We start from the raw sequence: 27,071 nt of genomic DNA on the forward strand, positions 1-27,071 counted from the left end.
TAATTAACCAACTTCAGAAATATGGAATTGAATATTTTTAAAGTCATTAAACAAGGAAACCATCAGACTTAGATATCTTTTTTACCTTGGCAGCCTGTGTAAGCAAACCAAAACCAAAGGCAGGCCCAATTCACTTGAATCTGAGAAAATGAAACTTAAGGAAAGTCAATCACAAGCAGCCAACTAGGTTTTCCTAATGTGGCAGACGCTTAAACTATGGCCAATCAAACATTTTCATTGTTTTGCCTCCACATCTACTTCATAAATACCTCTGCCCCAGCTCCTGTCTGTAGAAAAACTCCTAACCACATTTGGTTTAGAGCTGCCTGATTTAAATTGATGTTTGTTCAAAGAAACACTTGAAAATTATAATGTGCCTAAGTTTATCTTTTAACAGTATATGAGTGGTTTTGTGGCAAAATGAAAACTCTTTCTAAAATGGGCACTTACATTGATGGATCCTAGACTTCAAGAATTGGAAGTAATACAATGCTATTTATTTTGGTATATTTTCTATTTTGGGGACACAGTGATTCAGGCTCATTTTCTCTTCTCCTAGGTGACATTCCCTATAGCCATGGAGAGACACAATCACACAGTGACTGAGTTCATCCTGGTGGGCTTCACAACAGACCCTGTGATGCAGCTGGTCCTCTTTGTGGTGTTCATTGGTGTCTACTCAGTGACTGTGTTAGGAAACACCACCCTCATGGTGGTGATCTGTAATGACTCAAGGCTGCACACACCCATGTACTTTTTCATTGGGAATCTGTCTTTCCTGGATCTCTGGTAATCCTCTGTCTACACTCCAAAGATTCTAGTGACCTGCATCTCTGAAGACAAGATCATCTCCTTTGCTGGCTGTGTAGCTCAGTTCTTCTTCTCTGCTGTGCTGGCGTACAGTGAGTGTTACTTGTTGGCTGCCATGGCTTATGACCGCTATGTGGCCATCTCAAAGCCACTGCTTTACTCTCAGGCCATGCCCATTAAGCTATGTGCATTTTTGGTAGCAGCCTCTTATGTTGGAGGCTTTATTAACTCTTCCATCGTTACCAAAGGAACTTTTGCCTTGAACTTCTGTAGTAACAATATTATTGATGACTTTTTTTGTGATATCCCACCACTTGTGAAGCTGGCTTGTGGCAGGAAGGATAGCTTCCAGGCTGTGCTGTACTTTGTCCTGGCCTCCAACGTCATCACACCCTCTGCGCTCATACTCACTTCCTACCTCTTCATCATCGCCACCATCTTGAAGATCCACTCCACCCAGGGTCGCTTCAAAGCCTTCTCCACCTGCTCCTCCCACCTGATCTCTGTCACCTTGTACTATGGCTCCATTCTCTACATCTATGCTCATCCACGATCGAGCTATTCTTTGGACAGGGACAAAATAGTTTCTACATTTTACACCATGGTGTTTCCCATGTTGAATCCCATGATCTATAGCCTGAGGAATAAGGATGTGAAAAAGGCTCTGAATAAACTCTTCAAATAAATGAAGATTCACTCCTTTTAATGAGATGCAAAGACAATTTTTCATCAGGTAATTGTATTTCAAGAAGTGCAGCCATGATGTTCCATCATGATCAAGAATTCTCACCATGACTGTTAAAGAATTTGCACTCTTGATACCTGACCATTCAAGACACCTAAATGAGAAAATTAAGGCAATTGGGAGGATAAAATTTAAATATAATAAGAGAAGGATTTTAATTAAATTTCATGTAACTCTAGATTAGACACAAAGAACTTGAAACCAAAACCTTCCTTCTATCTTATTACAGTGAGAGAACAGCACAATCCTTTAGCATATGAAGGTTTTTGACTGGCTGATAATCATAGAATAGTATCTACATAGTTTTTCTTATGAATAGAAAAAGAATGCTGAATTAATTTTTCAGTTTTTTTCTATGAATATTAAGTAGTGGAAATCATCAGTTTCCATTCCCCTAACCAAGCTTCTTAAGCATTTTATACATAGTTTTTCCCCCAGAATCATTAACACAAAGATCTAGAGTCATCCATGAAATAATCAGTACAACTAGACTTAGCAAGCATGACCTCTTCAATCTATGTCTCTTACCCATGTTACTTGATTAAGAAAAAAATCAGTCAAGTTCCCATAGATATGATTTTTGTGAATCACTGTATAACCCACTGGGCTATTCTTTTATTTTATAGTAGTGAATCTACATGGACTTACGCTTCCAAATTGTGACTTTTTGAGCGTCAAAACACAATCATTTAAATAAATAATAATAATAACTACAGTGAGATGAAAGAACTTGAGAAACAGAAGTCTACGGGTGCACATTATTCTAAAGAGAAAAATTTTATAGGGAATATATAAAGGGAATGATTAGGCAAGTGAGGAAATATGATGAGATGCATAAAATTTTGATTTTTAAAACTGAAACAATGTTAATGTAGTTAATTTCAATAATCCTGAATATGTCCTTATTTCTATAGATATAAGCAGTTTAAAAAACGCAAGAAAGTAAAATGTCAGCAAGTAGTTCCCCAAAATGCAGCAACTCCACTCAGAGCAGGAAAGACTAATCAGCACAGGCAGGGATACATACTAACCTGAAATTTAAATCCAACTTGTATCATCACTACTTGTCGTAACACGAAGTAACCCAACAGAAGCTGGGCCCAACAGTATAACCCTAAGATGCTTGATTTAGACAACATTCTAAGACCAAAAGCTATTTATACCAATGCAGACTCTCATTTTCTAAAAGATATCTATTACCCACTAATAATAAAAAATTTTCTATAAAATATATTCTAACTATATCATTCTATGGGGAAATGTCAGTAACAAAAAGATACGTTGGTGTAATAAACCTATTCTTGAAACATCCTAGCATTGTGAATCTTGATAGTTAACTACAATAAAGATACTCAAACTACTTCTCAAGATCTCCTATTTAAATCCTTTTAAAAGAAGTGACCAAGTCCCATTCTCCAAATAATTTTCCATATACTCAGACATGGTAAATTTCACTGACCTAAGTGTATAGCCATAATATTTTGTGTATGAAAAAGTAATCTCAACTCCAAAACCAAGTGTAAATAACGTTACCAGACCCCAGTAAGATGGTAAGATACAGATAATGATGATCCTAGGAAGACATTAAAAAAACATAAGAAAGTAATAAAACTTTAATTAAATATATGGCATTAATGTTTTAGAGAATGTTTTAGAATATGTTTAAGTGTAAATTTGGCAGTCAGTGTTTCTACTCACTGTTGGGAATGTTCCATCTGCAGCTTATGGTTGTAAAGCATTCAGAAGAATCTTCAACATTAATTTGAAATTACAGCATGTATTTTTAAGGGAATTTTATTACTCAAAATACAAATGAAGTTTAAAGTCTTAAAAGAAAGTAGTTTCTAAACTGTGTCTTTTAGATATGTGAGCTTTAATACACATTTTTGCAAGTACAAATGTTTGTGAGTGTACTTCTGCATGTAAAAATTTCCTTGGATTTACATGTGCTATTTTTAAAAAAAAATGATACTTACGGTCTTTCACAGCATGTGATGGTCAGTGGACATTTCTGGAGAGCAGGACTTTTGGTATCCCCAAAAGCACACTATATGGGGTTTTTTATTCACATTCAGTGTTGTATCTGGTAAAAAAAAAAAAAAAAAAAGGAGGTGGGCAATAGGATCAATATAGCTGAAATTTACTGTAACTTCCCATTGTTATAATCACAAAACAAACCTCTCTCTCTACCTCCCTTCTTGCATGGCTCTGGTCCCTTCACACTTTCTCAGCACTTCAGTTGAATGAAAGTTACCTGGTAAGTTATCCAAATTATCTTTCTGTTAGAACTGGGTCTTTGATTGTCTTGTTTTTATTTGTTTGTGGTACCTTTCCTTTGACAGAGAAGGCTAAGAGGATGCTAGGAAATACACTGCTAAATCCCCTGGGTTCCAGCCATGATACTTCTTGATAGCATTTTACAGCCTCCAGTAATTTTTCTCTGGTGACTGGCATCAATAGCCCTGCCCAGCAGAGTGACCCCTATCAGTTCAATGCAAGAGGAGCCCAGCATGACCAGGGAACTTCCTGGATTCCAACTGGTCAGAGCACCTGAGGGTGTTTCACTGGGGAAGCATTCTGCCCTTGTTCACTCATGACCTCCCCTTTGAAGGCCCTCAATCCTTTCCCATCAGACAAAGAGAGGAGTTCAACGTGATGGACTGAGATCCCCAACCTGGCATCTTCAAGTTTTGATGAAAGCACTAATCTCAGCACTTGCCCCCAGGGACACAATACTGCATTTTGTACACTGTCTTAGCTGAGGGGGTCTAGGGGAAGCAGTTACAGGAATTTCTACCTGAACTCCCAACAACAGTAATCCTCATTCCATGGGTCAGGGACAGGGAGCTAAAATGAGGGGTTTGCTTTATTGAATGTAGCTATACCCAACACAATGTCTGGGTCTGGGTAAAAATAATCATCTACATATCTGTTCTGACTGGGCTCAATGAGAGATGCATGCAAGCCAAAACTATCTTTAAATTATTTTTATGAGACCCACTGTCAAGTGTGTACCCCTGATGTTTTTCCATCACTGGAGATTAGTGTTAATTCAGAGTCAGTATCCAATAACCCACAGAAGATCTAGATATTTACCTTTTCCCCATGTAAGATTACTCTCATAAATGGTTGCTATCCATTCACAAGAAGCCTTGGAAGAAGATGTATACATATTGGCTAAGTTTCAAGATTCTTCCTCAAAGGGTCCATGTTTCCCCATCGGTCCAAGTTTTCAGTGGCTGTAAACTAGCTCAGTCTGGAAAATTATCAAGGAGTGGCATTTCCCTACTGGACCATCTTGAGCTAGTTTTTATCCAAGTGAAGACAGATATTTTTCCCTTACAAGAAAAATATCACCTTTGTTGTTTTCTTATCTACTTCATTCCATAAGAATCACCTAATCCATGAGACATCGCCACGAATATCTGAACAACAAAATATTTGGTTATGAATGATCTAGGGTTTGTGGCACATTGGGAAGTTGCTCCCTTCTTGTCTCTGGAAGTTAAATATTGCAATACGGCTTTCTGCTTCTGTGTCTTTTCTTCCATTGGATAGTCCAGATTTAAATTTCAGCAAAAGCCTACTTACCACAAGATATGTATAATTTCTACTTGTATCCCAAGAAATAGTGTACTAACCCTAGAACTAATAACTTCGGAGCGTGTTACTTCTCTATTCTTGATGGTGTAAGAACAGAGTGAGGTTATACGCTCTGGAGAGAGAGCTTGGAAATGGGTCACTTGGTAGGAGCTATGGTCTAGGTCCAGGGATGCAGACCTCTGTGGCATCTTTGCAAAAAAGGGGGACAGGGAAAAATCACTCTGACCTCACTTCCTTCCCTGCCAGTGACAACCACTGGCTAAACCTATTAAGCAGACAGAGCACAAAGGAACCTACTGGTAACAATTAAGACAGCTGAGCATCCTGAAACAAAGAGCAGGTTAAAAGCGTAGAGAATGGATTTGGAAGGACAAAAGAAAGGTATTCAACAGATAATAAAGATAACAGCATTACTGAACGAATATGCTTTAATATGTAAATATCTGCATATAAATGTATAGTATACACAAGCGTGTGCACATATGTTTATTTTGCCTTCTACATAACTAGAGAGAATGACGATGGAAATTCTGACATTATATTTCACCAGGGAATTGTAGTCTCAAAAAAAATATTCCCCATCATTGAATAATACCCCATTTGTCAACATGCAATGTTATTTAATTGTCCTGTTAGTTATTAGCAAAGCCTAGGAAATCCTAAGGGGCTGCAGGAAGTACAACCCTGGGGATTCAGAAACCGCATAAAAGATTCTGGGACAGGCAGATTTGAACTCTGTTGAGGTGATGATGTTGCTGAGAATTTTAGGTAAGTTGACTAATTCAGATATTACAGTTAGATGGAAAATGTTACCTGTTTCTCACAACCAGTCTTAAGATCATTCACATACTAAGATAATATGTGCTAATGAAGGGGCCTCTTTTGAAATATCTTCACCATCTTCCCACTGAAGTTTCTGAAACTTCTGAGAGTTCACAAGAAAAAGTAGCACTTTTCATTATTAGAGACAAAAATATCCATTAATACTGCAGAAAGAAAAAAATAATAATAACCTAAATACACCAGAAAAACAAACAAGCAAGCTACTATCAGGAACCACTTACAAAAGAAACAGCAGTGTTAATATCTCACGGGCAACTGAGGTAACAGGATGAAGCAGCAATCATTACTAAAGGTTATTTTTCTAAAGACCAAAAGACATCCAAAAAAGTACAAGTTTTTTCAGTTTAATATTCTTTAAGACAGCGCAAAGGCATATGGCATTTTTGAGAAGAATTCCAGCTAAGAGAAGCTTCTCTCTAAATATAAAAGGCTATATTTTAATAATTTTGAAAGAAAAGTGCATTATTTAATTTAACACAAAATTATGTCCTTAGTTAGGAAGGACAACCTGTCAGCTAGTTAGCAAACACAGCTGGATTGTCACAGTGTTCTGATTGTGATTAACAAACACAGAACTCAGTTCTTCAATTCAGTCCCTGCCCAGGGAAATGTGTGCCCCATCTTCTTCTGTGTTGGTGTTAGGATTCAAAGTAGATCTGTCTGTAGCTTCCACTTTAAAATGTAAACATGAAACACATCTTTGTATTTGTTAACTCTTTGAGTCTTCACAACATTATAATGGAGGCAGGACTCCTGATATAAAGAAAAATAAGGAAGCAACTGATATTTATTTCAGCATCTCTCAGACTTGATCCGCAGACAAGCCCTCGGGCTGCTTCAGTGGAAGCTGGTTCCTGGGCCCCACCACCAGCCTGCTGAGTTAGGAGCTCTGGGCTGGGCCAGGTGAATGTTATGGGCATGACATTTGAGAACCACTGGTAGGTAACCACTGGAGTGTCTATGATGTGCCAGGCACTGTGCTTAGTCCTCCCTTGAGTTATCTCAGTAACAACACACCATAGGAGGGATAAGTTATCCTTGCTTTACATATAAAGAATTTGAGCCTTTACAGTGTCGCCTCTGGGTGGAGAAGTGGAATCCTTGTTAATTGCCTGAAAGTCATTTTTTTTCCCATGGTATCCAAGCTGTCTCTGGTTTAAACAGTCAGCTCTGATTTCTAGAGCAGGCTTCCTATATCCACCGTGGCATATTATGACAGGAAGTCTGTTGCTGACCTGAAAAGCTTCTCTTACACTGTCGATTGAAATAAAAAAGCACAATGTGAGAGCCGTGAGTTTCAGTTTTATCTGGGGACTTAGGACTATTGCCTGAGAGACACGAGGGACGCCCTCTTAGATGCCTCAGAGGAGCTGCTCTGAAGACACAAGAGGGGAGGTCAGCACATACGTGGTTTTAGAGGCGTCGTGCAATCGAGCACACAGCTTGGTAGAAGGTTGCTGCTGGTCAGAAGACACAGACATCTTAGTGATCTTAGTGCTCCTCTTCCTATGGGAAGATGCAAGAAATTGCATTCATAGAATTTTCTCCTGGAAATGTCTATTTGAAGGCCTGTCCTGCCAGTTTTCCCAGAGCACAGTATCTCATTCCTCATCCTCACCCTGAACTCTTTTCAGGATGTGTTGAAGGTGGGCAAATTCAGTGGTTAATGACTCAACCCTCGTAGGGCCAGATGGTGACATTCTTTAGCTGACAATACAGACTCAGTCCATTTGGACAAACAAATATTTGGTAAGGATATTTTGTAGGCAGATTTGTTTGTTTCTTTCTATTCCTTTCTGCAGGCAACACAACTGGCCAAGGGTTACTCCTGCCAGAAAACACATATGAGATCTCAAACAATTCTGCTGATAGTCGAAGGATAAAATGCCATCATTAGAAGCCACCCAGAAAATTGATACTATGGACTTGTTTCTCTTGCAACTCATTCATTCATTTGTTGATTCATTAAATATGTATGTGTGTCTACTGTATGCCTGGTAAAATTCTAGGTACTGGGTGTACAGCAATGAACAAAACAGACAAAAATGTCTACTCTCATGGAGTTTATTTCCTGATGGGCTCATATCTCTGCATGACCCCAGAGACCCAGTAGACTCATGAAAAGGTGAACTGGACACAATATCATCGCAAGTAATCTTACCCCTCAGGGATATTCTCCAGTTGTCTTTTTATTCCTTCACATAACTCCTAGATAAAATGTTTCTCTGAGTTCTGTGAGTTGCTCTGGGAACTAATCAAACCCAAGGTGGGGGCTCCTGGAAACCTCTGATTTATAGCAGGTTGTTCACAAGTACAGGTAACAACCTGGGCTTGCAACTGGTATCTGAAGTTGGGAGAAGGAGCAGTCTTGTGGGACTGAGCCTTTTCCTATAAAATCCAATGCTATCTCAGGGTAAATAATGTTAAAATTGTGTTGAATTCTTGGACACCTTGCTGGTGTCCAGAGTATTGTTTGTTTTATGTGTGGGAGAACAACCCCCAGATTGGATTTTGGGTCTCAGAGAACCAAAATGTTACATTAACTATAAATTTCATTTTAGGACTATAAAAGAAGCATTAAAAAATGCTTGTTGTAAAGTGGAAATTTGTGACTGTGATAGAATTGAGAACTACCACTACAGATGGTATCAAATTGGGATAAGTCTTTTTTAGAATTGTACATGGCTAGTTATAAAAACTGGAAGCAGTGCTAAATCCTGGGCTTTTAGACTCCAAAAGACCGACAATTACTTCTTTCTTTTTACTTGCCATAACCAGATGGATAAATTTGCAGGTCTCCACTGTGACAGTTCACTCTAATGCTCAGTTTGATTCTCTCTCTAGGATTTATGATAAATGTGTTAAAGGCTCCTGCAAAATAACTGAGGAGAGAATTTCCTCTATGATTGTGGAGGAAAACTGTGCAGGGGAGGCAAATTTTTACTTTAGGGTCTGGGCCTGAAAATTAGACTGACATAAGACAAGAGAAAAGCATACACATTTATGTAATATAAGTTTTATATCACAGGGAAGCCCTCATGAAGAAATATTGAACAAAGAGAAGCAATTGTGAAACAGTAACTAAGAATATATGTGTAGGCGAAAGGAAGGTAAGAATTGTTTTAAAAGGAAGGACAAAGCTGAAGGTCTCACACATCTCAATTTCAAAACTTACTACAAGCTACAGTATGAGGCATTGATATAAGGACAGACATAAAGATCAGTGGAGTAGAATGGAGAGTCCAGGAAAAAAAAAACTGCTACATTTGTGGTTTTGGTAGGTAGGATAATGCCTTGCAAAACGTTCACATTCTAATCCCTGGAACGTGTGAATATATTTGGTTATAAGGGAAGTGGAAAATAAGATTGCTAATCAAGTGACTTTAAAATAGATTGTACTGGATTATAGGCTGGGCCTAATATAATCACAAGGATCCTTAAAAGTTGGAAAGGAGGCAGAAGGAGTCAGAGGGAGATGTGAGTGTTAAAGAATGGTCATAGAGACATGCTGGTGCTGACTTTAAAGAGGGAGGAGAGGGATCACGAACCATGGAATGTGGGCAGCGTCTAGAAGCTGAAAGAGTCAAGGAAAGGGTTCTCCCTGAGAGTCTCCAGAAAGCAACACAGCCCTGCCGACACCTTGATTTCAGCCCCGTCAGACCCATGTTGAGTCCAAATTCTAATCCTACAGAACTATAAGATAATATATTTGTATTGTTTTGAGCCACTAAGTATGAAGTAACTTGTTACAGGGACAACAGGAAACCGAAACAATAATCAACTGATTTTTGACAAGGGTGCCAAGATAATTCAGTTAGGAAAGAATAATCTTTTCAACAAATGGTGTTGGAACAACTAGATATTTATACTCAGAACAGTGAAGTTGGTTCCCAACCTCACACCATATACAGAAAACAACTCAAAATGGGTCATAGGTCTACATTTAAGAACTAAAACTATAAAAATCTTAGAAGAAAAACAGCAAATCTTTGTGACCATGGGTTTAGGCTATTGGGCTAGATTATTTCTTAGATAAGACACTAAAAGCAAGCAAGGAAAAAAATACATAAACTGGACTTTATCAAATTTAAAACCCTGTGTTCATGAAAGTACAACAACAAGAAAGTGAAAAGATAATCCAAAGAATGGGAGATAATATTTGCAAGTCATATGTCTGATAAGAGACTTGTCTCCAGAATATAGAAGAATTCTTACAATTTAACAATAAAAAGACAAAAAAACTAATTAAAAATGGGTCAAAGATTTGAATAGATATTGTTCCAAAGAAGAAAAACAAATAGCCAATAAACATATGAAAAAATGATCAACATTATTAGTGATTAGGGAAATGTAAATCAAAATCACAGTATTATAACACTTCAGACACACTAGCGTTGCTAATATTACAAAGGCAGACAACTGGTTTTGGTGAAAATAAGAAAAAATTAGAACCCTCACACCATGCTGGTGGGATTGAAAAATGGTACAGCTAATGTGAAAGGCAGTCTGGCAGTTCTTAAAAATGTTAAATACAGATTTACCATGTGACTACGCAATTCTGCTCCTAGATGTCTACTCAAGATTCGTTCATAGCAGCATTGTTCATCATTGCCAGAAAATAGAAAAAATTAAATACCTATCAATTGATGAATGGGTAAACAAAATATAGTGTATCTATATAAAGGAATATTGTTAGGCAATAAAAAAGAATTAAATAATGATACATGCTACAACATGGATGAAAAAGAAAAAAAGAATTATTTTAACAAAATCTCCTTGTGCAGATTCTTTTGGTCTCAGCTTCCTGTCTTTGATGATGAGAATGTTTCTCTTCTCCTGGTATTAGGAGGGCAGCTATCACATGAGAGTTTTATTTCTTATTTTCAGGAAGCAAAGAGGAGATCACACTGTACTTGGGTATCTACTGTTTTATTTTTTTAATGCCATTAGTTTAAAATAATTCTTATGCCAAAGTGGCATATTGGGATGGAATAGTCTACCACCCTTCATGTGTCACCACCTTCTAAACCACGGGTCCTCTCCCACATCTCATGGGCTTTGAACTACTTGTCCATTTGTAGCTGGGAAATGGGAAATAGATATTTTTCCCTCAGTGTTTGAATTTAATTAGCTCCACTCCCAGTTCCTCTTCACTTCATGAGCCAGTTTTACTTTCTTAATATCATCTAACATTAACTAAAAATATTTCTATACTTTTTTGTTTATTTATTATGTGTCTCTCCCTTCCAAATGAAGACTCAGTAAGGGTCAACCTTATCAACCTCACTTCTGTATTCCAATGCTTAGACAGCACCAAGGGCTCAAGAAGTGTTTTTTAAATACAAGAATAAATGGCCAAACAGCCTTAAGGCCTCCTACTACTAAATGCATTTTAATGACATTAATAAGTTGTGGCTCAGAAAGCTTCCATCACTTGCCTAACCCAGCCAAGATTCCTGCTCAGATCTTCCTTACTCCAATAACCATGCCCTTGACCATATCCCACAGGTTTGTAACAGAGAATGACCTCCTTTGGTACTGGTTGCGGTAAACATTTCACCCTTTCATTTGTAGGTGAGGTCTCTTTAAACCATGGAGAGAAGCAATCACACGGTCACTGAGTTCATCCTGGTGGGCTTCACAACAGACCCTGTGATGCAGGTGGTCCTCGTTGTGGTATTCCTTGCTGTCTACTCTGTGACCCTGGTAGGAAACACCACTCTCATGGTGTTGATCTATAATGACTCCCGGCTGCACACACCCATGTACTTTTTCATTGGGAATCTGTCTTTTTTAGATTTCTGGTATTCCTCTGTCTACATCCCAGAGATCCTGGTGACCTGCATCTCTGAAGACAAGAGCATCTCCTTTGCTGGCTGTGCAGCTCAGTTCTTCTTCTCTGCCGGGCTGGCATACAGTGAGTGTTACCTGTTGGCTGCCATGGCTTATGACCGCTATGTGGCCATCTCCAACCCCCTGCTATATGCTCAGGCCATGTCAAGGAGATGGTGCATCTGCTTGCTTGTCTACTCCTACACTGGAGGTTTTGTCAATGCAATAATACTCACCAGCAACACATTCACTTTGAGTTTTTGTGGTGACAATGTTATTGATGACTTTTTCTGCGATGTCCCACCCCTGGTGAAGTTAGCATGTGATGTGAAGGAGACCTTCCAGGATGTGCTGTACTTCCTCCTGGCCTCCAACGTCATCACCCCCGCTGTGCTCATCCTGGCCTCCTATGTCTTCATCATCGCTGCCATCCTGAGGATCCGCTCCACCCAGGGCCGCCTCAAAGCCTTCTCCACCTGCTCCTCCCACCTGATCTCTGTCACCTTGTACTATGGCTCCATTCTCTACATCTACTCTCGCCCAAGTTCCAGCTATTCCCTCGAGAGGGACAAATTGGTGTCCACATTTTACACTGTGCTGTTCCCCATGCTGAACCCCATGATCTACAGTCTGAGGAATAAAGACGTGAAAGAAGCTCTGAAGAAACTCTTCAGGGTAACATAATGTGAAGCCTAAATTATATACATTTCTCAAACCAGTGCTCTGTGGAAATAGACTGCTTCAGGAGAGGCATATGGAGAGGCATTAATAAAACACCTGTTTCTCTAGTCAAAGAAATCCAATGAAAAATATTTTCTTTTGTTGCATTACTTTGCTTTGCTTTAGTGATCATGCTATAATCTAGTCTACAAAAGATGGGTTCAATGTAATATTAGCATTTTTTCAAAGAACAACATCAAGGTTTAATGTGATATAGAATATTATATATTGCTTCTGGAATCCAAATGGTTGAATGTTAATTTACTATCTCCCCTGAGATAGATTCAATTCTTTCCACCTACTTAATCAGGTGTGAAGAAAATATTAAATTGATTCTTGAGATTTGTGGAATACACCCCAAATCCTTCTTGTCCAATACCTAAGGAGTGTCTGTGGTAATGGAAAAGAAAGGAATGTGAAGAATTTTGTGATGGAAAAAGAGAGGGCAGTGGCATGTTATTTAATGAATGTAGATGAAAAGAAAGATCAGGAATGTCAAAGCTAGTATCACTGGTGAAGTGGCTACAACTATTGGTTCTAAAATTTTATTAATAGTGTTTCATAAATGTGCATATTACAAAAATAGCTATAAACTTTCAATAACAAATTTCTAACATCTGAGGCATGAATTACTCATTTGTCAAATATAACTACAATTTCATAATTTACAGTGTTGTTGTAAAGAGTGTTTTGAAAAATCAACTATTTTTAGGTGGCCAAATGTAAGAAGAAAATGAATAGATAGATAAAAACAAAATTCACCAGACACTTTTAAATGCTGCTCTAAAATACCTGCCTTTCAATGTTTATCAATGAATGTGTTTAACTTCTTTTCACAGGAAGAAATGAGTGCCTGTGCTTTCTTCTGCTTTTCTTCCCTCTTTCTCCATCCAATCCCTGACTCATGAAGAAAATTTCCCACTAGCTAATGATCTCATGTATAGTCCTTAAAAACAGAGTCAACATATACCACGTTCAGAGCATTTCAAAAGCTACTCTTGATGAACATTTTGGTCAGGAGGCAGAGCAACACACAGACGGAGCCAACACCAGGACGTGCTCAAGTTTAGGATCATAACCAGAGGTGGATACTACTGAGCACTCAGCTTTCCCTTGTCATGCACATTCACATCGGGGATGCTAGTCCAGTTTGGATTTATTCTCTTTTTTTAAGGTAAAATATTAACTGCTTAATACAAATTACAAAAACTGGAAAAAAAAAGGCAGGATAAGGATACAATTTAATTGGCTATGTCAGATGCTTAAAATGCCAGATTAGAATCATACTTTCATACTTTCTCACTTACCTAGCTATCATTCATGCGTGTAAGTGGAAATTAAAATAGACTTTTGAAGATCACCTACAACAAACTAATTAGTATGTTTGAAAAACAGCATTATCTTCAGTTTGATAGTTGACACTTTGTATAAACTACGTTCACAGACATGAAATTATTTTGGAGAGTCCAATGTTCATTGTCAGATTGTAATCAGTAAAAGTGAGTATCTGGAGGCTGACTGTCCACTGCATCTTCTATCAATAGAGGTGACAGCAAAAGGGATCAGCGCTCTTCCAAAATCAGTGAAGGTTATCATTCTGCATGATAAACTATTAAAAATATTATATAGGAAATGCAGAATCAACTTTCAAGTAGAACTGCACATGACCTACAAGTGATGAAAAAAATCAACTAAACCTGCCACATACTGGATAGTGAGCTGTGGGACTGTTGGTGGTTGAAAGCTTCCATGGGTACATCTCGGGGTGGGAACAAGCACCAAATCTACAATACATCAGGGATTTGTTTTCCGGTCTGTTTGTTTCAGTCTGTGTCGCCAGGTGTTGTCATCTTCCTCCATGGAGGATTTGTGCTGTGTGACCAGGGGGATGGCCTGGAAGACTACTCATTCTGCGTGGGAGAGATCATTCTTTGAAGGTGACTGACATACTGTCCTAATGACACATATTTCTCCATAGATTTAAAACAGTGAGCTTTTCAAATAATCTAAACAAAAACATTTTCCTTCAGATGACATTAATGTAGAAGGCACAGGTTTACGGAAAAATAATCAATATACTCAACCAGAGCTTCAGGAAGGAATTTGCAAGTGACTTACTAAAAATCAGTATTTGTTAAATTTTGAGTAAATTCCCAGCAGTTCAACAACTCTGTTGTTTTTCTCAATCAATAGTTTGCTCAGCAAGATTTCAAAAGTAAAAAGAGGATGGTGCCAATCCTCTTGAGACCTTAGCATCCACGTGGTCCTGCCTGTGTTGCAATGTGTTGGCCTAAGCAAACCACGAGGCCATCCCAGACACCGAGGGTAGAAAAAGAGCATCTACTCTTGAATTCGGGAAATCGATAGAGAATTGTGTCTTTTTTTTTCAATGTATTACATAGATCATTGGCTTGTGGTTTAGTTTACCCTCTCTTTCTTTTAAATGTTAGCGCTTTTGTTCAAAATACAATGTGAGGAATTTGTGATACAATTATGGTTTACACAAAAGTCAGAATGATGACTATGTATTTGGGTCTTTTAATAGACTGGTCTAAAGATTTCCTCAAAATTATTTATCCACTTTTCTGAAGATTTTGTAGTTTCTCATTTCAAATATAGAAAGAATGCTTTCATTACCAAACAGTACTTTGAGAGGATCTTGTCTTTAAACTTGTCTGGGAATATATGTGCAGTTAAAAAAAATGATCTATCAAGCCATGAAAGACATAGAAGAAACTTAAAAAGACATATTACTAAATGAAAGAAGCCAGTCTGAAAAGGCTACAAACTGTATGATTTCAACCAAATGACATTCTGGAAAAGGTCTAGGGGTTTGGGGAGAGGGGTGGAGGGAGGAATGAATAGATGGAGCACAAGGGATTTTTAGGGCAATGCAATTACTCTGTATGATACTATAGTGGTGGCTACATGTTATTCTGCACTTGTCAAAACCCATAGAATCTACATCAAGACTGAAGCCTAATGTAAACCATGGACTTTGGTTGATAATAAAGTGCCCATGTTGGCTCATTGATTATACCAAATATGCCACACTGATGAGGGATGTTGAGGGTAGGGGAGTATATATGTGTGGGTGGGAGGTCTATGTGGGAACTCTGTATTTTCTGCTCAATTCTGCTGTAAACCTGAAACTGCTCTACAAAAATAAAGTCCATCAAAAAAAAAAACTTATCTGGTATTTTAAGGTTCAATTACTATATAAATACACATTCCTGGTTAGAAGAATGTTGAAACTGAGTCTTTGAGATGTGTCTATCAGGATAAAGTTCCCGTTTATACAATCCCTAGCAATTCACTCAAGAAGTCTGAATGCCTCTTTCCTGCCTTTATGCGAGAACTGGCCTCGACAGGGAATAGTGGACTGGGGATTTCAGAGAGATTTCAGTGAGGAGGGAAATCTTGCTCCCTTTCAATCCATTCTCTACTCCACAGCCACAGTGAACTTTAAAAATATAAACCTGTTTATGTGACTCCCTCGTGATGGCAACACTTCCCTTTGCATTGGTTTAAAGCTCAAATCCTTAACATGGCTTCCAGTGAGCTTTGTGAGTTGATAACGCCTGGGTTCAGCCACCAGTTCCTCTCCGCATCTCATCTGTAGTTAATCTCTCTCAGCCTCTCTCTCGACTCTCTCTCACTGAGGGATCTGGTGTATGTGCTTTCTTCTCGTGGAAATGCTCCCCGCCGTCCTTACCCTGCAGTGTGCTGGAATACATTAGGCTTACTTTTCAGGGTCATTTAAATATCTGTTCTTCTGAGAAGACTTTAAGCTTAGCTCAGAAAATTTCTTTTTTCCCCTTATTTGCCTCTTTGGGGATTAGCAGTACAAGAGCAGTAATTGGCTGTATCCAGATATTTCCATTTTCCCGCTAATCATATTTTATTAAAGACAGCTTAATAATTCTTAGTCATTTTCCCTTGTATAGACAAGCAATGCCGTAACAGAGGAAGTTCGTGATTACTATTGAGGTGGTGGTTACAACCCAACATTTTGTGCATCGTCAGTAGACTGTCCGTACATTCCTGCCAAGGCAATTTGCTCAGCTTGAGCAGACTTAGAAAATCATACATAGTGTGCAAGGGAAGAACAGCACAGAACTCTAACTGTGAAGGTCCCAGGGTGTGTTGACCTGGGGAAATCAACCACGTGAGTAACTGACTTTGGTCGAAGTCCTAAAGAAGTGAAGAGTGGTGGGGAGAGAGGGTTTGCAGAGGGAAACTGAAGCTAACTGGTGGAACTCTGGGTGTACGACTATGTCATCTGTACTCTGTGTGCTAATGAGCAGAGCTCCATTACATAGCAGTAACTGGAGTAACAGGACGGTCCGCAGGACCTCAAGCTTTTATTTTTTACTGAAATGCCATCAGTGAAGTCACAACCCATCCTAAAATCATCAGCTACTTTGGAGAAGTTCGGACCTCCATACCGTGCAACAAGCAGAAGCGCCAGCCCTCGGTGCTCGGTAACAGACTTGAGTTTGCGGTCTAGTTGCCGCCCTGGCTCCGACCGAGCGCAAAGGTAAGTGATTTAAGCACAGGAGTAAATGAAGTAAATTTATATTTCTGTTAAGGCTTGACTCCTCTTAGAAACAGGCATGTATCAATGTATCACCTACGTGACAGAAATTTAAAGAAGAATTAAAATGGCCTAGTTAGTGTTTATGCACGTGTTAAATATACATATTGACATTTTTATGAATTATATATTTAAAAAGTTTGCCTTTTGTATTACTTTCTTTTTCTCTTTTCTTTTTCTTCTATCCATATGTGAACAGCCACGATACACATTCCAACCTCAGCTTAGCAGGGGATCTTATCTTTCTTGGGAAATTTTTACCAAATGTGTGTAAAAACAATACTACACGTTTACAGAGTAAAGCACGCACGTGCACAGCAGGAAGTGCCTCCCATTAGCCAGGCTCTGCTGCTCTAAACACTGTTACAGATTCATAGCCTTAAAAGTACCCCTAACCATAAACCCCATTGCACTTACACGCTGTAAAATTTACATGTATTTGTGGTTATCTGATTTCCTATCTCTTCTGGGGATACTGTGATTCATAATAAGAAATGTATATTTAGTCTTGGTCCCTGCTCCTGTGTTTAGGATGTCTTTGCCAAGACATCCTAAAGCTCTTGGAAATCTCTAAGTGATGACAACTGTAAAGATAGCTGTTGTCATGTCAGTGAGTAAAGAGAACAGGCAGAAGTAAAAGAGAACAGAAGGGTCATTATTTCCCTGCATGATCAAAGCTATTTCTTGCCCTTTTGGCTTCATCAGAAAGTACCAGAAAACACTGAATCTCTTAAAAAGAAAATAAAAACCTCCTTTATTGCTCTAGCACAGTTTCTAAAATCCCACAAGGACATAATTGTCTTTTTTTTTTTAACGGAAGATCTTTTGGGAAGAGTCAGGAGTCAATGAGTTATTAAAATGCTTACTGTTCCCTTTCAGTGTGATGACTACTGAGCTTTCTTTTCCTCCTTCATTTTCTTTCTTCCATTCTTCCTTCTCTCTTTCCTTTCTTTTTTTAAGAGCAGCTATCATGAAACCCTAGAATGCCCTAGGAGGACCAGGCTCTTGACAAGGTTGGGCTTCTAACGAACTCTGTGACCTCGAGCACATCGATTTCCCACTCTACTTACTAGCCCCATCACCTGGTGAAGAAAAAACTCAGCCCGTTTATCTCTAAGGTAGTTTTCACTTCTAACATTTCTGTGGCTAAATAAATATACATATAGAGATGTGTGTGTGTGTGTGTATCAGGGTTTAAAGCCTGAGCCATCAGTAGTTAACTCAGCACAGAAACCATTACAGCAAAATGCTGATGTAAATGATTCTCACTCGTGTGGGACTGATGGTTGTGCACGGTGAACTGGTTTCTAATGTTCTGGGAATCCAGGCCCACTGCTGCTTCTCTTGCCAGCATCCCTAGCCTACTGATGGTGGTCTCTGCCAGGCTCTACAAGAATGCTGATGACTCCCTAAACAATGCATTTTACGGAGCCTTTGGATGAGTGAGGTGAGAGGTGAGGGTGAGGTTTAGGCAGTGACAAAAGCAGATGACACAAAATGATGACTGACAGTATTTCAATCTCCCATCTTCAGCACTGTGTCAGGTTGCTCTGACATCCTGACTTCAACGACTCCAATCCTCTGAATTCAAGATTCAGTTAACCAACGTTAACAAATTATCGACATCCCTCCAGGGATTCAAATAATTACATTAAATCCCAAATCCTTGGTGAGTGCTTCTGTGTCAATAAACTTAGCCATATGAAACTGATCATTTCCTTGTCCTTAATATTTCCTGTCCTCACTTAATATTTCATTGCTCTTAGAATCCATTCCTACAGATATTCACCAGACTCTTGCCAACACTGACTGATAATGTCCTATAATTTTTACCAGACCAGGTTTGGCATTCATTGTCTGAGCTAAGTTGATGTTTAAGTTTCACCACAAACCCAGAAGCAATGCAGGGTGACAGCGCTGGGTATCAGGGAGAGGTACATCTGTATATGTTTGGCCCTCCCAGGTACATTCAGTCAATCACAGGCTCTCATCCAGGTACGAGCGTTCTCATTTCCAAGTTCTCATTTCCTCAGATAAAGAGAAGAAACTTTTTGTTTTTGAAAAACAGACTTAAGGAGTGGAGACAAAATTCTCAGACTTAGTCTAATTGCCCAAATGTCCTGTTTCCTGTCTCAGAATCTCACTCCTTTCAAGTCAATACTCTTATCTTACCATTAAATACCAAGCAAGTTTAACCATTTATTAGGGGAGGCAACTCGGCAATGCTAACACCTGGGCCATGGCATTGGTCCTCAAAGGTAAGCACCCAAGGACCAGAGGAAATGCAAGACTTCTTCAAAGCTGTAATTTAAGCTTTCTGCTGCCTGTTCACTTCATCAGGTAGATAGTCACAGGTTTAAATTGTGGCAGAAGCCAACTCACCACAAGATATTGATCATCGCTATTTGAATGGCCTGCACCACATGAAGCTGGTCTCTCAATGCCTTGCCCTCGACCTGTTGTTCATTCCCTGATGCCACTGGTGATCATTTAAGTAAGTCTGATGCCACTGGATCCTCTATGTTACCAGTGTCCAGCCTCCCACCATGATAGGCTTGTATGTCTAATCTTCAAGTATAAGAACAATCCAATTCCACTGGAATGTTTATCTCCTGGGACTACTTCTAAGACCAGTGTCAGCTGTGAACCTGGAAGGTAGCAGATGGCCACTAAAACTGGTTAATTTGGGGAGAGTTTAATAAAGGGGTTATGTAAAGGGATGTGTGTGGTTTAGGGAAATCCCAAGAAATAGTGTCACAACCCTAGAACTGATAACTTCTCAGTGCTGTTACCTCCTCTGTTCCTGAAGCTGCAGGTCGGGGAAGAGGTTATGAGCACTGAAAGGAAAGCTTTGAAAAGTGTCACCTGGCAGGATCTGTGGTTTAGGTCCAGCGATGCAGCCACCGTGGCATCTCTGCAAGAAAGGAGGCTGGAAAAGCCACGCTGACCTCACTCTCTTCACTGCCAGTTACAACTAATTGGCTAAACTCACTAAGCAGATAAAAAGCAAAGGAGCCAACTGAGGCAATTCATACAGCTGAGCATCCTGGAGCAGAGAGGAGGTCAAAGAGGGGAGCAAACAGATTTGGAAGGACAAAAGAAAGGTATTCAACACACAACAAAAATATCAATATATCGAACATATGTGTTTTAATATGCACATATATATATGAATATATATAGCACATATAACATATGTGTCCATGTATCTTGAATTTAGCTTCTGCATAACTCTAGCAAATGAGAATGAAAATTCTGACTGACGACACTTCACTAGGGAATCTCAAAAAATTTCTCTCCATCTTATTAAAACCCAATCCTCAACACACAGTTTTGTTTAACTGCTATGAAATCCTGAGGGTTTGCAGTCATCTACAACCCTGGGGATGCAGAAACTCATATAAATGATTCTGGCACAGGCATACATAAATTCTGCTCAGAGGATGCCGTGGCTGAGAATTTTAGGTAAGTTCTTCTAAATCAGATGTTAGAGGCCTCCTGTTCATAGTCCAGGAGCTACTTTTTTGTCTAGTTATCATTAAGGTTAAAATCCTTAACAATAAAAATTATGAACGCAATGAAATATTTAAATAATGCATAAACATACAGCACTATGTTACTTATGCAGTAAATTACATTTAAAATGGACTCTTCAGAACACTGTTACACATTGTTTCCTACTGCACAGTAAGGTATCAAATGCAGGTAATCCTGTGTACTTCATAACCCCTTCATTGTATATCTTCCCGTAGTACACATTGTGTCCCAAACCTTTGTATATTACCCTTTTCCCTTTTAATTTACAGAGTATTTTCTTATGCCCACAGATATTAGAATGGGATATGAATCTAGAGTGATTGTAGAGTGCTGTAGAATATGCAAGCACCAAAATCATACTTTTTAAAAACATATTAACAAGGTAAGCCTAATATTGGATATAAACAAGTAATACTTTAAGCTATGAAGTCACACATTTAGTGAAAAAGTAAACGGACATTATGAAAAGGACCAAAGTACAAGAGAACAGGAATTATAAGTCCATCTTTCATTTATTTCAACAATCATTCTTAAGGGAAAAAATAATAAAAACCACACTTCAGAAGTGTGGATTAGAATATTGTTAAAGTCAGTTGACTGGAAGGCTATTCAACCGAGGTGGCTCCAACTCCTTGTGTACACGAAACAAAACCTAAACCAAAGTCAGTGAATCCCATGATGAGACATAAGGACAATCACAAGGCACTAACTAGGCTTCCTTCAATAAAACAGCCACTCAAAATATAGCCAATCAGATAATTTCCTGCCTTGCTTCCGCAACTTCTCTATGAAAACCTCTTCCCTAGCGCCTGCCCCAGCAGTTCTCCCAGCCACCTTTGGTTCAGAGCTGCCTGATTCAAATCAATGTTTGCTGCAAGAAACACTTGAAAATTTCCAGACGCCTATGTTGATTTATTAGTAACATACATGTAATTGTAAAGCCTGAGGAGTTTTGTGCAAAATAAAAACTCTTTCTAAAATGAAGACTTAACTTTGCTGGATCCTAAACTTCAAAATTCACTAATGTTACATTGTTATCTCTTTATTTATTTTCTATGTTTCAAGTTGAACGCTCATTTTCTCCCCTCTTTGGTGGATTCCCTATGGCCATGGAGATAAAAAATCACACAATCATTGAGTTCATCATGGTGGGATTCACAACAGACCCTGTGATGCAGGTGGTCCTCTCTGTGTTGTTCCTTGCTGTCTACTCTGTGACCCTGGTAGGAAACACCACCCTCATGGTGGTGATCTGTAATGACTCCTGGCTGCACACACCCATGTACTTTTTCATTGGGAATCTGTCTTTTTTAGATTTCTGGTATTCCTCTGTCTACATCCCAGAGATCCTCGTGACCTGCATCTCTGAAGACAAGAGCATCTCCTTTGCTGGCTGTGCAGCTCAGTTCTTCTTCTCTGCCGGGCTCGGGTACAGTGAGTGTTACCTGTTGGCTGCCATGGCTTATGACCGCTATGTGGCCATCTCCAACCCCCTGCTATATGCTCAGGCCATGTCAAGGAGATGGTGCATCTGCTTGCTTGTCTACTCCTACACTGGAGGGTTTTGTCAATGCAATAATACACACCAGCAACACATTCACTTTGAGTTTTTGTGGTGACAATGTTATTGATGACTTTTTCTGCGATGTCCCACCCCTGGTGAAGTTAGCATGTGATGTGAAGGAGACCTTCCAGGATGTGCTGTACTTCCTCCTGGCCTCCAACGTCATCACCCCCGCTGTGCTCATCCTGGCCTCCTATCTCTTCATCATCGCTGCCATCCTGAGGATCCGCTCCACCCAGGGCCGCCTCGAAGCCTTCTCCACCTGCTCCTCCCACCTGGTCTCTGTCACCTTGTACTATGGCTCCATTCTCTACATCTACTCTCGCCCAAGTTCCAGCTATTCCCTCGAGAGGGACAAATTGGTGTCCACAATTTATACTGTGCTGTTCCCCATGCTGAACCCCATGATCTACAGTCTGAGGAATAAAGACGTGAAAGAAGCTCTGAAGAAACTCTTCAGGGTAACATAATGTGAAGCCTAAATTATATACATTTCTCAAACCAGTGCTCAGTGCAAATAGACTGCTTCAGGAGAGGCATATGGAGAGGCATTAATAAAACACCTGTTTGAAAAAGATTTTGTTTTTATTAGTTTTTGCTTTAGTGACCAGATTATACTCTATAATATACAGATTCATTTTAATATTAATATAGTTTTTTAATGTAGCATTAGGTTCAATGCAAAATAGAAGTGTATATATTATATCTGGGATCCCAAAAACTTAAATTTTACTTTACTTTTTCTAAGTGGACCCAATTTATTTTCTCTACTTTATTGGATTTATGATAATATGAAAAAAATGTTAAGTTGATTCTGGAGATTTGAGGAATACATCCCTAATCCTTCTTGTCCAGTACTTACAGAACTTCTGTGGAAGTCGAAGAAAATGGAATGTTAATAATGTTGTCCTGAAAACAGAGATGGCAATGATGTGTTATTTAATGAATGCAAATGAAAGATCAGAAACATCAGAGCTAGCACAAATAGTGGAGTGGGCACAATTTTTTGCTTTGTACTTTTAATTTAAATGAATATATGTATATGATCATTACAACAATGACTATAATATTTCAATAACATAGTTTTGACTTCTTAGGCACCAGCTAGTCATTCATCATGTGTAACTAATAATCTCTAATTAGCAGTGTTATAAAAAGTATGGGAAAAAATCCCAACTAGACCTGCCATATACTGAATACAGAGCCTTAGGTTTCTTTGTACTTAAAATCTTCTGGTAGGACGTGGTAGGATATAGCTGACTGGTGAGTACATGGTTAACATGCACGAGGTCCTAGGTTCAAGCCCCAGTACCTCCATTGAAATAATAAGTAAATAAATAAACCTAATTGCCTCCTCCTCACCCCCCAGCAAACACACAAAAAAACAAAAAACAAATAAAAAATAAGTAAATAAATATAATATTAAATATATATATGTATTTTTTTAATCTTCTGGTAGGACAAAAAAGCACTGAGTTCAGAACAGAGTGGGGGTCTTGTTGGTGGGTAGGTTGGTGGGTTGGTTTCTGTTAGCTCCACCTGATGTTACTTTTCTTCATGGAGAACACGTGGTGTATGAAATGAGGAAGAGTGTGGCAGACCCATTCTCTGTGACAAATCCCGCTTGCAGGGTGATACACCATCCTAGAGACACGTCTCTCCATAGATTTAGAAAGGTGTTTAGTTGTTTGTTTGTTTTCAATTTAAACAATGCAAATATTTTTGCCTAATGTTAAACTGATACAGAATATACAAATTTACAAAGGCATTTTCTACATACTCAGAGTTTTATGAAAGAATATAGAGGGATTCCATGCTGAAAATAAATATGCAGAAAATCTTGAAAATTTCCTGACATTTAGCCATTCCAAATCTTTTCCCCACACAACAAAGACTGCTAAGATTGAAAGTCAAACTATGCGCACAAAACCCAACCAATTCCTCTTTTTCTCTTTCTAAAACCTCTCACAGATAATCAAGCTGATAATTTTTATGAAAATCTAGTACTGCCAAGAAGCAAAATACAATACTGTAGAACATCAAACAGCTCGATATTATGGATCTAAAATAGTTTAATCACAACAAAATAATAATAAATAATTAAAAATGGTTTGATCAATGTTTCATCTTTCAAGTATAACCTGTTGCATTTACTTGAACTGTTGTGACATTTACAAACATGTTTGTAGCATGGAAAGTGCAATGAGAGCATGCTGCCAAAAGATAACCTTCATCTCTGGCGACTTCTGATCTGTGTTGCTTTCCAGAAGGCCTCTTTGACATCTTTGTTTCTCAGGCTATAGATGAAAGGGTTGAGCAGTGGGTTGACCACAGTGTAGAACAGGGCAGCCACTTTGTCCTTCCCCAGGGAGTAGGTGGAACTTGGCCTTGAATACATGAAGAGCAAGGATCCAAAGAAGAGCATGACCGAGATGAGGTGTGACACACAGGTGGAGAAGGCTTTGCGCCTTCCTGAGGCCGTGCGGATCCTCAGAATAGCCAGGAGGATGTTGAAATAGGAAATCAGGATGGCAAGAATGTTGGAGAGGACAGTGAATCCCACCACTCCCAGGAGGACCTTTTCATAGACCTGGGTGTCTGTACAGGACATTTTCACCAATGGCGGTGCGTCACAGAAGAAGTGGTCGATGACATTTTTGCCACAGAAACTCAGGCGAAAGGTGTTGGCGGCATGGGCGATGGCATTCAAGAAGCCTCCTGTGTAGGAGCCAGCAACGAGCCCGGTACACAGAGAGCTGGACATAGTGCTTGAGTAGAGTAATGGGTTACAGATGGCCGCGTGGCGGTCGTAGGCCATGGCCGCTAAGAGATGACACTCAGTGTAAGCCACAACACAGGAAAAGAACAACTGGGCCCCACACCCAGCCAGGGAAATGCGCTTATCTTCTGAGACACAATTGGCCAGGATTTGGGGAGTATACACAGAAGTGTACCAGAAATCCAGAAAAGACAGATTGCCAATGAAAAAATACATAGGTGTGTGCAGGCGGGAATCGACACGGATCAAGATAACTAGGGTCATGTTCCCTGACAAGGTGAACAAATAGAGCACCAGGAATATCCCAAATAGAATCAGCTGCCACCGGGGGTCTGAAGAGAGACCCAGTAAGAAGAACTCAGTCAGGACCGTGCGATTTCCTATTTCCATGTCCACAGAGGGGAAAGCCTGGTAACGGTCATGAGAAAAAAAAAATTGAGTGATTTTGGTTTCGAAAGAAATAAAGGCATATGGATTGAGTCAACAATTCATGAACCCCTTACTGTCTAAATAAAACAATAAAAAATTCAGTCTGTGACTTGGAAAGACCGCCGGAATGGGAGTCGGGATCTGATTTTGGAATTAGGGCTTTGACTTACTAATTGTTTCATGCAGGGCAAGTCTCTTAGTCTCATCCAGCAGGTGAGAAAAATGATGAGCTCTGACAGGTTGTCTGATGGAGCTAAGGAGACGTAAAGGAACGCTTCCAGCCAAATGTCAGGCCCACGGTGAGCACCCAAACGTGCGAGTGTCCCGTGTGTGTCAGTGAGTGTTGACGTGTCAGGCACGTGCTGGTAGTTTACAAATGCCACTTTACTGTGCCACCCCTGCCACCGTTAATACAAACAGACTAGTACAGACATGACTCACTGTGCTCAGAGAGTATCCCCAGTTCTATACTTAACCACTTAATTCTTTCCACAATGTATACGGTAAGTATTATTATAATCCTCACGTAATTTAAGAAACACTTCCAAGGTCCCAGTACTAGTTGACAGCAGAGCTGGTATTTGGACCCAGAACTTTTTTTATCAAAAATATGTGCTTTCAATTGTTAAGCCACTTGCCTCTCTTATTCGTAAATGTATTTTTTCTCCTGTTCCTCAATTAAGGCAATCCTATAATCCTCTGACAACATGAACTTCTTCACCTATGAAAATAGCTTTTTTTTAAACTATTTTTATTTCTTATTTTCTCTAGTTGACATGAGATTTATATATGTACACATATATATTGTATATATGGTTTAAGCATTTTTTGATATAGTAGGTGGTGAATATTAAGAAGAACCAAAATTTTTGGTGTTAAAAATATATTGAGAAACCATGAATCCTTCAAAATTTGTATCTTGAACTTGCAGGGCTCTCAGAGAGAAGCTAAGAGAAGGTATCTAGTGTCAAACACTATAGAATTAGTGCTAATGCCCCAGTGACCAGCTTACTTTCCCCCAGGTAGAGACGCAGTGAGAGCAAACTAAAATTAAGAAGATTGTGATTTATTTAAATATTAAAACACTTCTCTTTGAGCTAAGCCAGAAACAATGTTATAACTAGAATGCAAATCCAAGTTCCCTACCTCAAGGTCTATTGTCTTCACTTGTTACTCTGTAAGATATCTTTCAAAGATTAGGTATCCTAACCTTTCAAATGTAGCTAATGAGTTCAGAGAGGATGTGACTTGACTGATGACACTGTGGTTAAAGAGGACCATTCCGTTTCTTTACAGTATCTAATGGATCTTGTCTCATGAACACACGAAGCACAGATGCTCTAGTCATACATCCAAGGTTCTAGAAATGGCTTTAACTTAAACCTCTACAAACCCCCTCCTCACCACTTGTTTTCACCTACTAGAACTTCCACCAAACTATATCAGTCACATGATTGCTTCCCACACACCCTGAGAGTGCCCCAGTTACAGTACTATGTTGTTATTTATTTGTACAACTTCCTTCTGAATATGCTCAAGCTTGAGTAGAATTATCTTGGCAGGAATTTTTTATTATATTGGTAGCAGATAAAATGGTGGGTCATGACACCAC

The 27,071-nt window shown here is 39.1% G+C and overlaps 3 protein-coding genes and 1 pseudogene across 3 annotated transcripts; 3 read left to right on the top strand and 1 right to left on the bottom strand.

Annotated features, from left to right (window-relative positions):
* The first annotated feature begins 577 nt into the window (after positions 1-577).
* On the top strand, positions 578-1,495 carry LOC102530142 (olfactory receptor 9G19-like). The gene is given in 1 exon segment (XM_006214152.2): positions 578-1,495. A coding segment is annotated over 1 exon segment (918 nt).
* Positions 1,496-11,593: 10,098 nt separating this feature from the next.
* Positions 11,594-12,517, top strand: LOC140699051 (olfactory receptor 9G19-like). The gene has a single exon (XM_072970828.1). It carries the CDS (start codon positions 11,594-11,596, stop codon positions 12,515-12,517), a length of 924 nt encoding a protein of 307 aa, XP_072826929.1.
* A 9,279-nt stretch (positions 12,518-21,796) lies between these two features.
* Positions 21,797-22,721, top strand: LOC140699052 (olfactory receptor 9G19-like; annotated as a pseudogene).
* Positions 22,722-24,481: 1,760 nt separating this feature from the next.
* On the bottom strand, positions 24,482-25,450 carry LOC102530403 (olfactory receptor 9G4). Its single transcript, XM_015247786.2, has one exon. It carries the CDS (start codon positions 25,418-25,420, stop codon positions 24,482-24,484), a length of 939 nt encoding a protein of 312 aa, XP_015103272.2. The 5' UTR covers positions 25,421-25,450.
* Between the last annotated feature and the right edge of the window lie 1,621 nt (positions 25,451-27,071).

This window comes from Vicugna pacos, chromosome 10 (genome assembly GCF_048564905.1).
Source record: "Vicugna pacos chromosome 10, VicPac4, whole genome shotgun sequence".
In the NCBI taxonomy this organism is placed as follows: Eukaryota; Metazoa; Chordata; class Mammalia; order Artiodactyla; family Camelidae; genus Vicugna; species Vicugna pacos.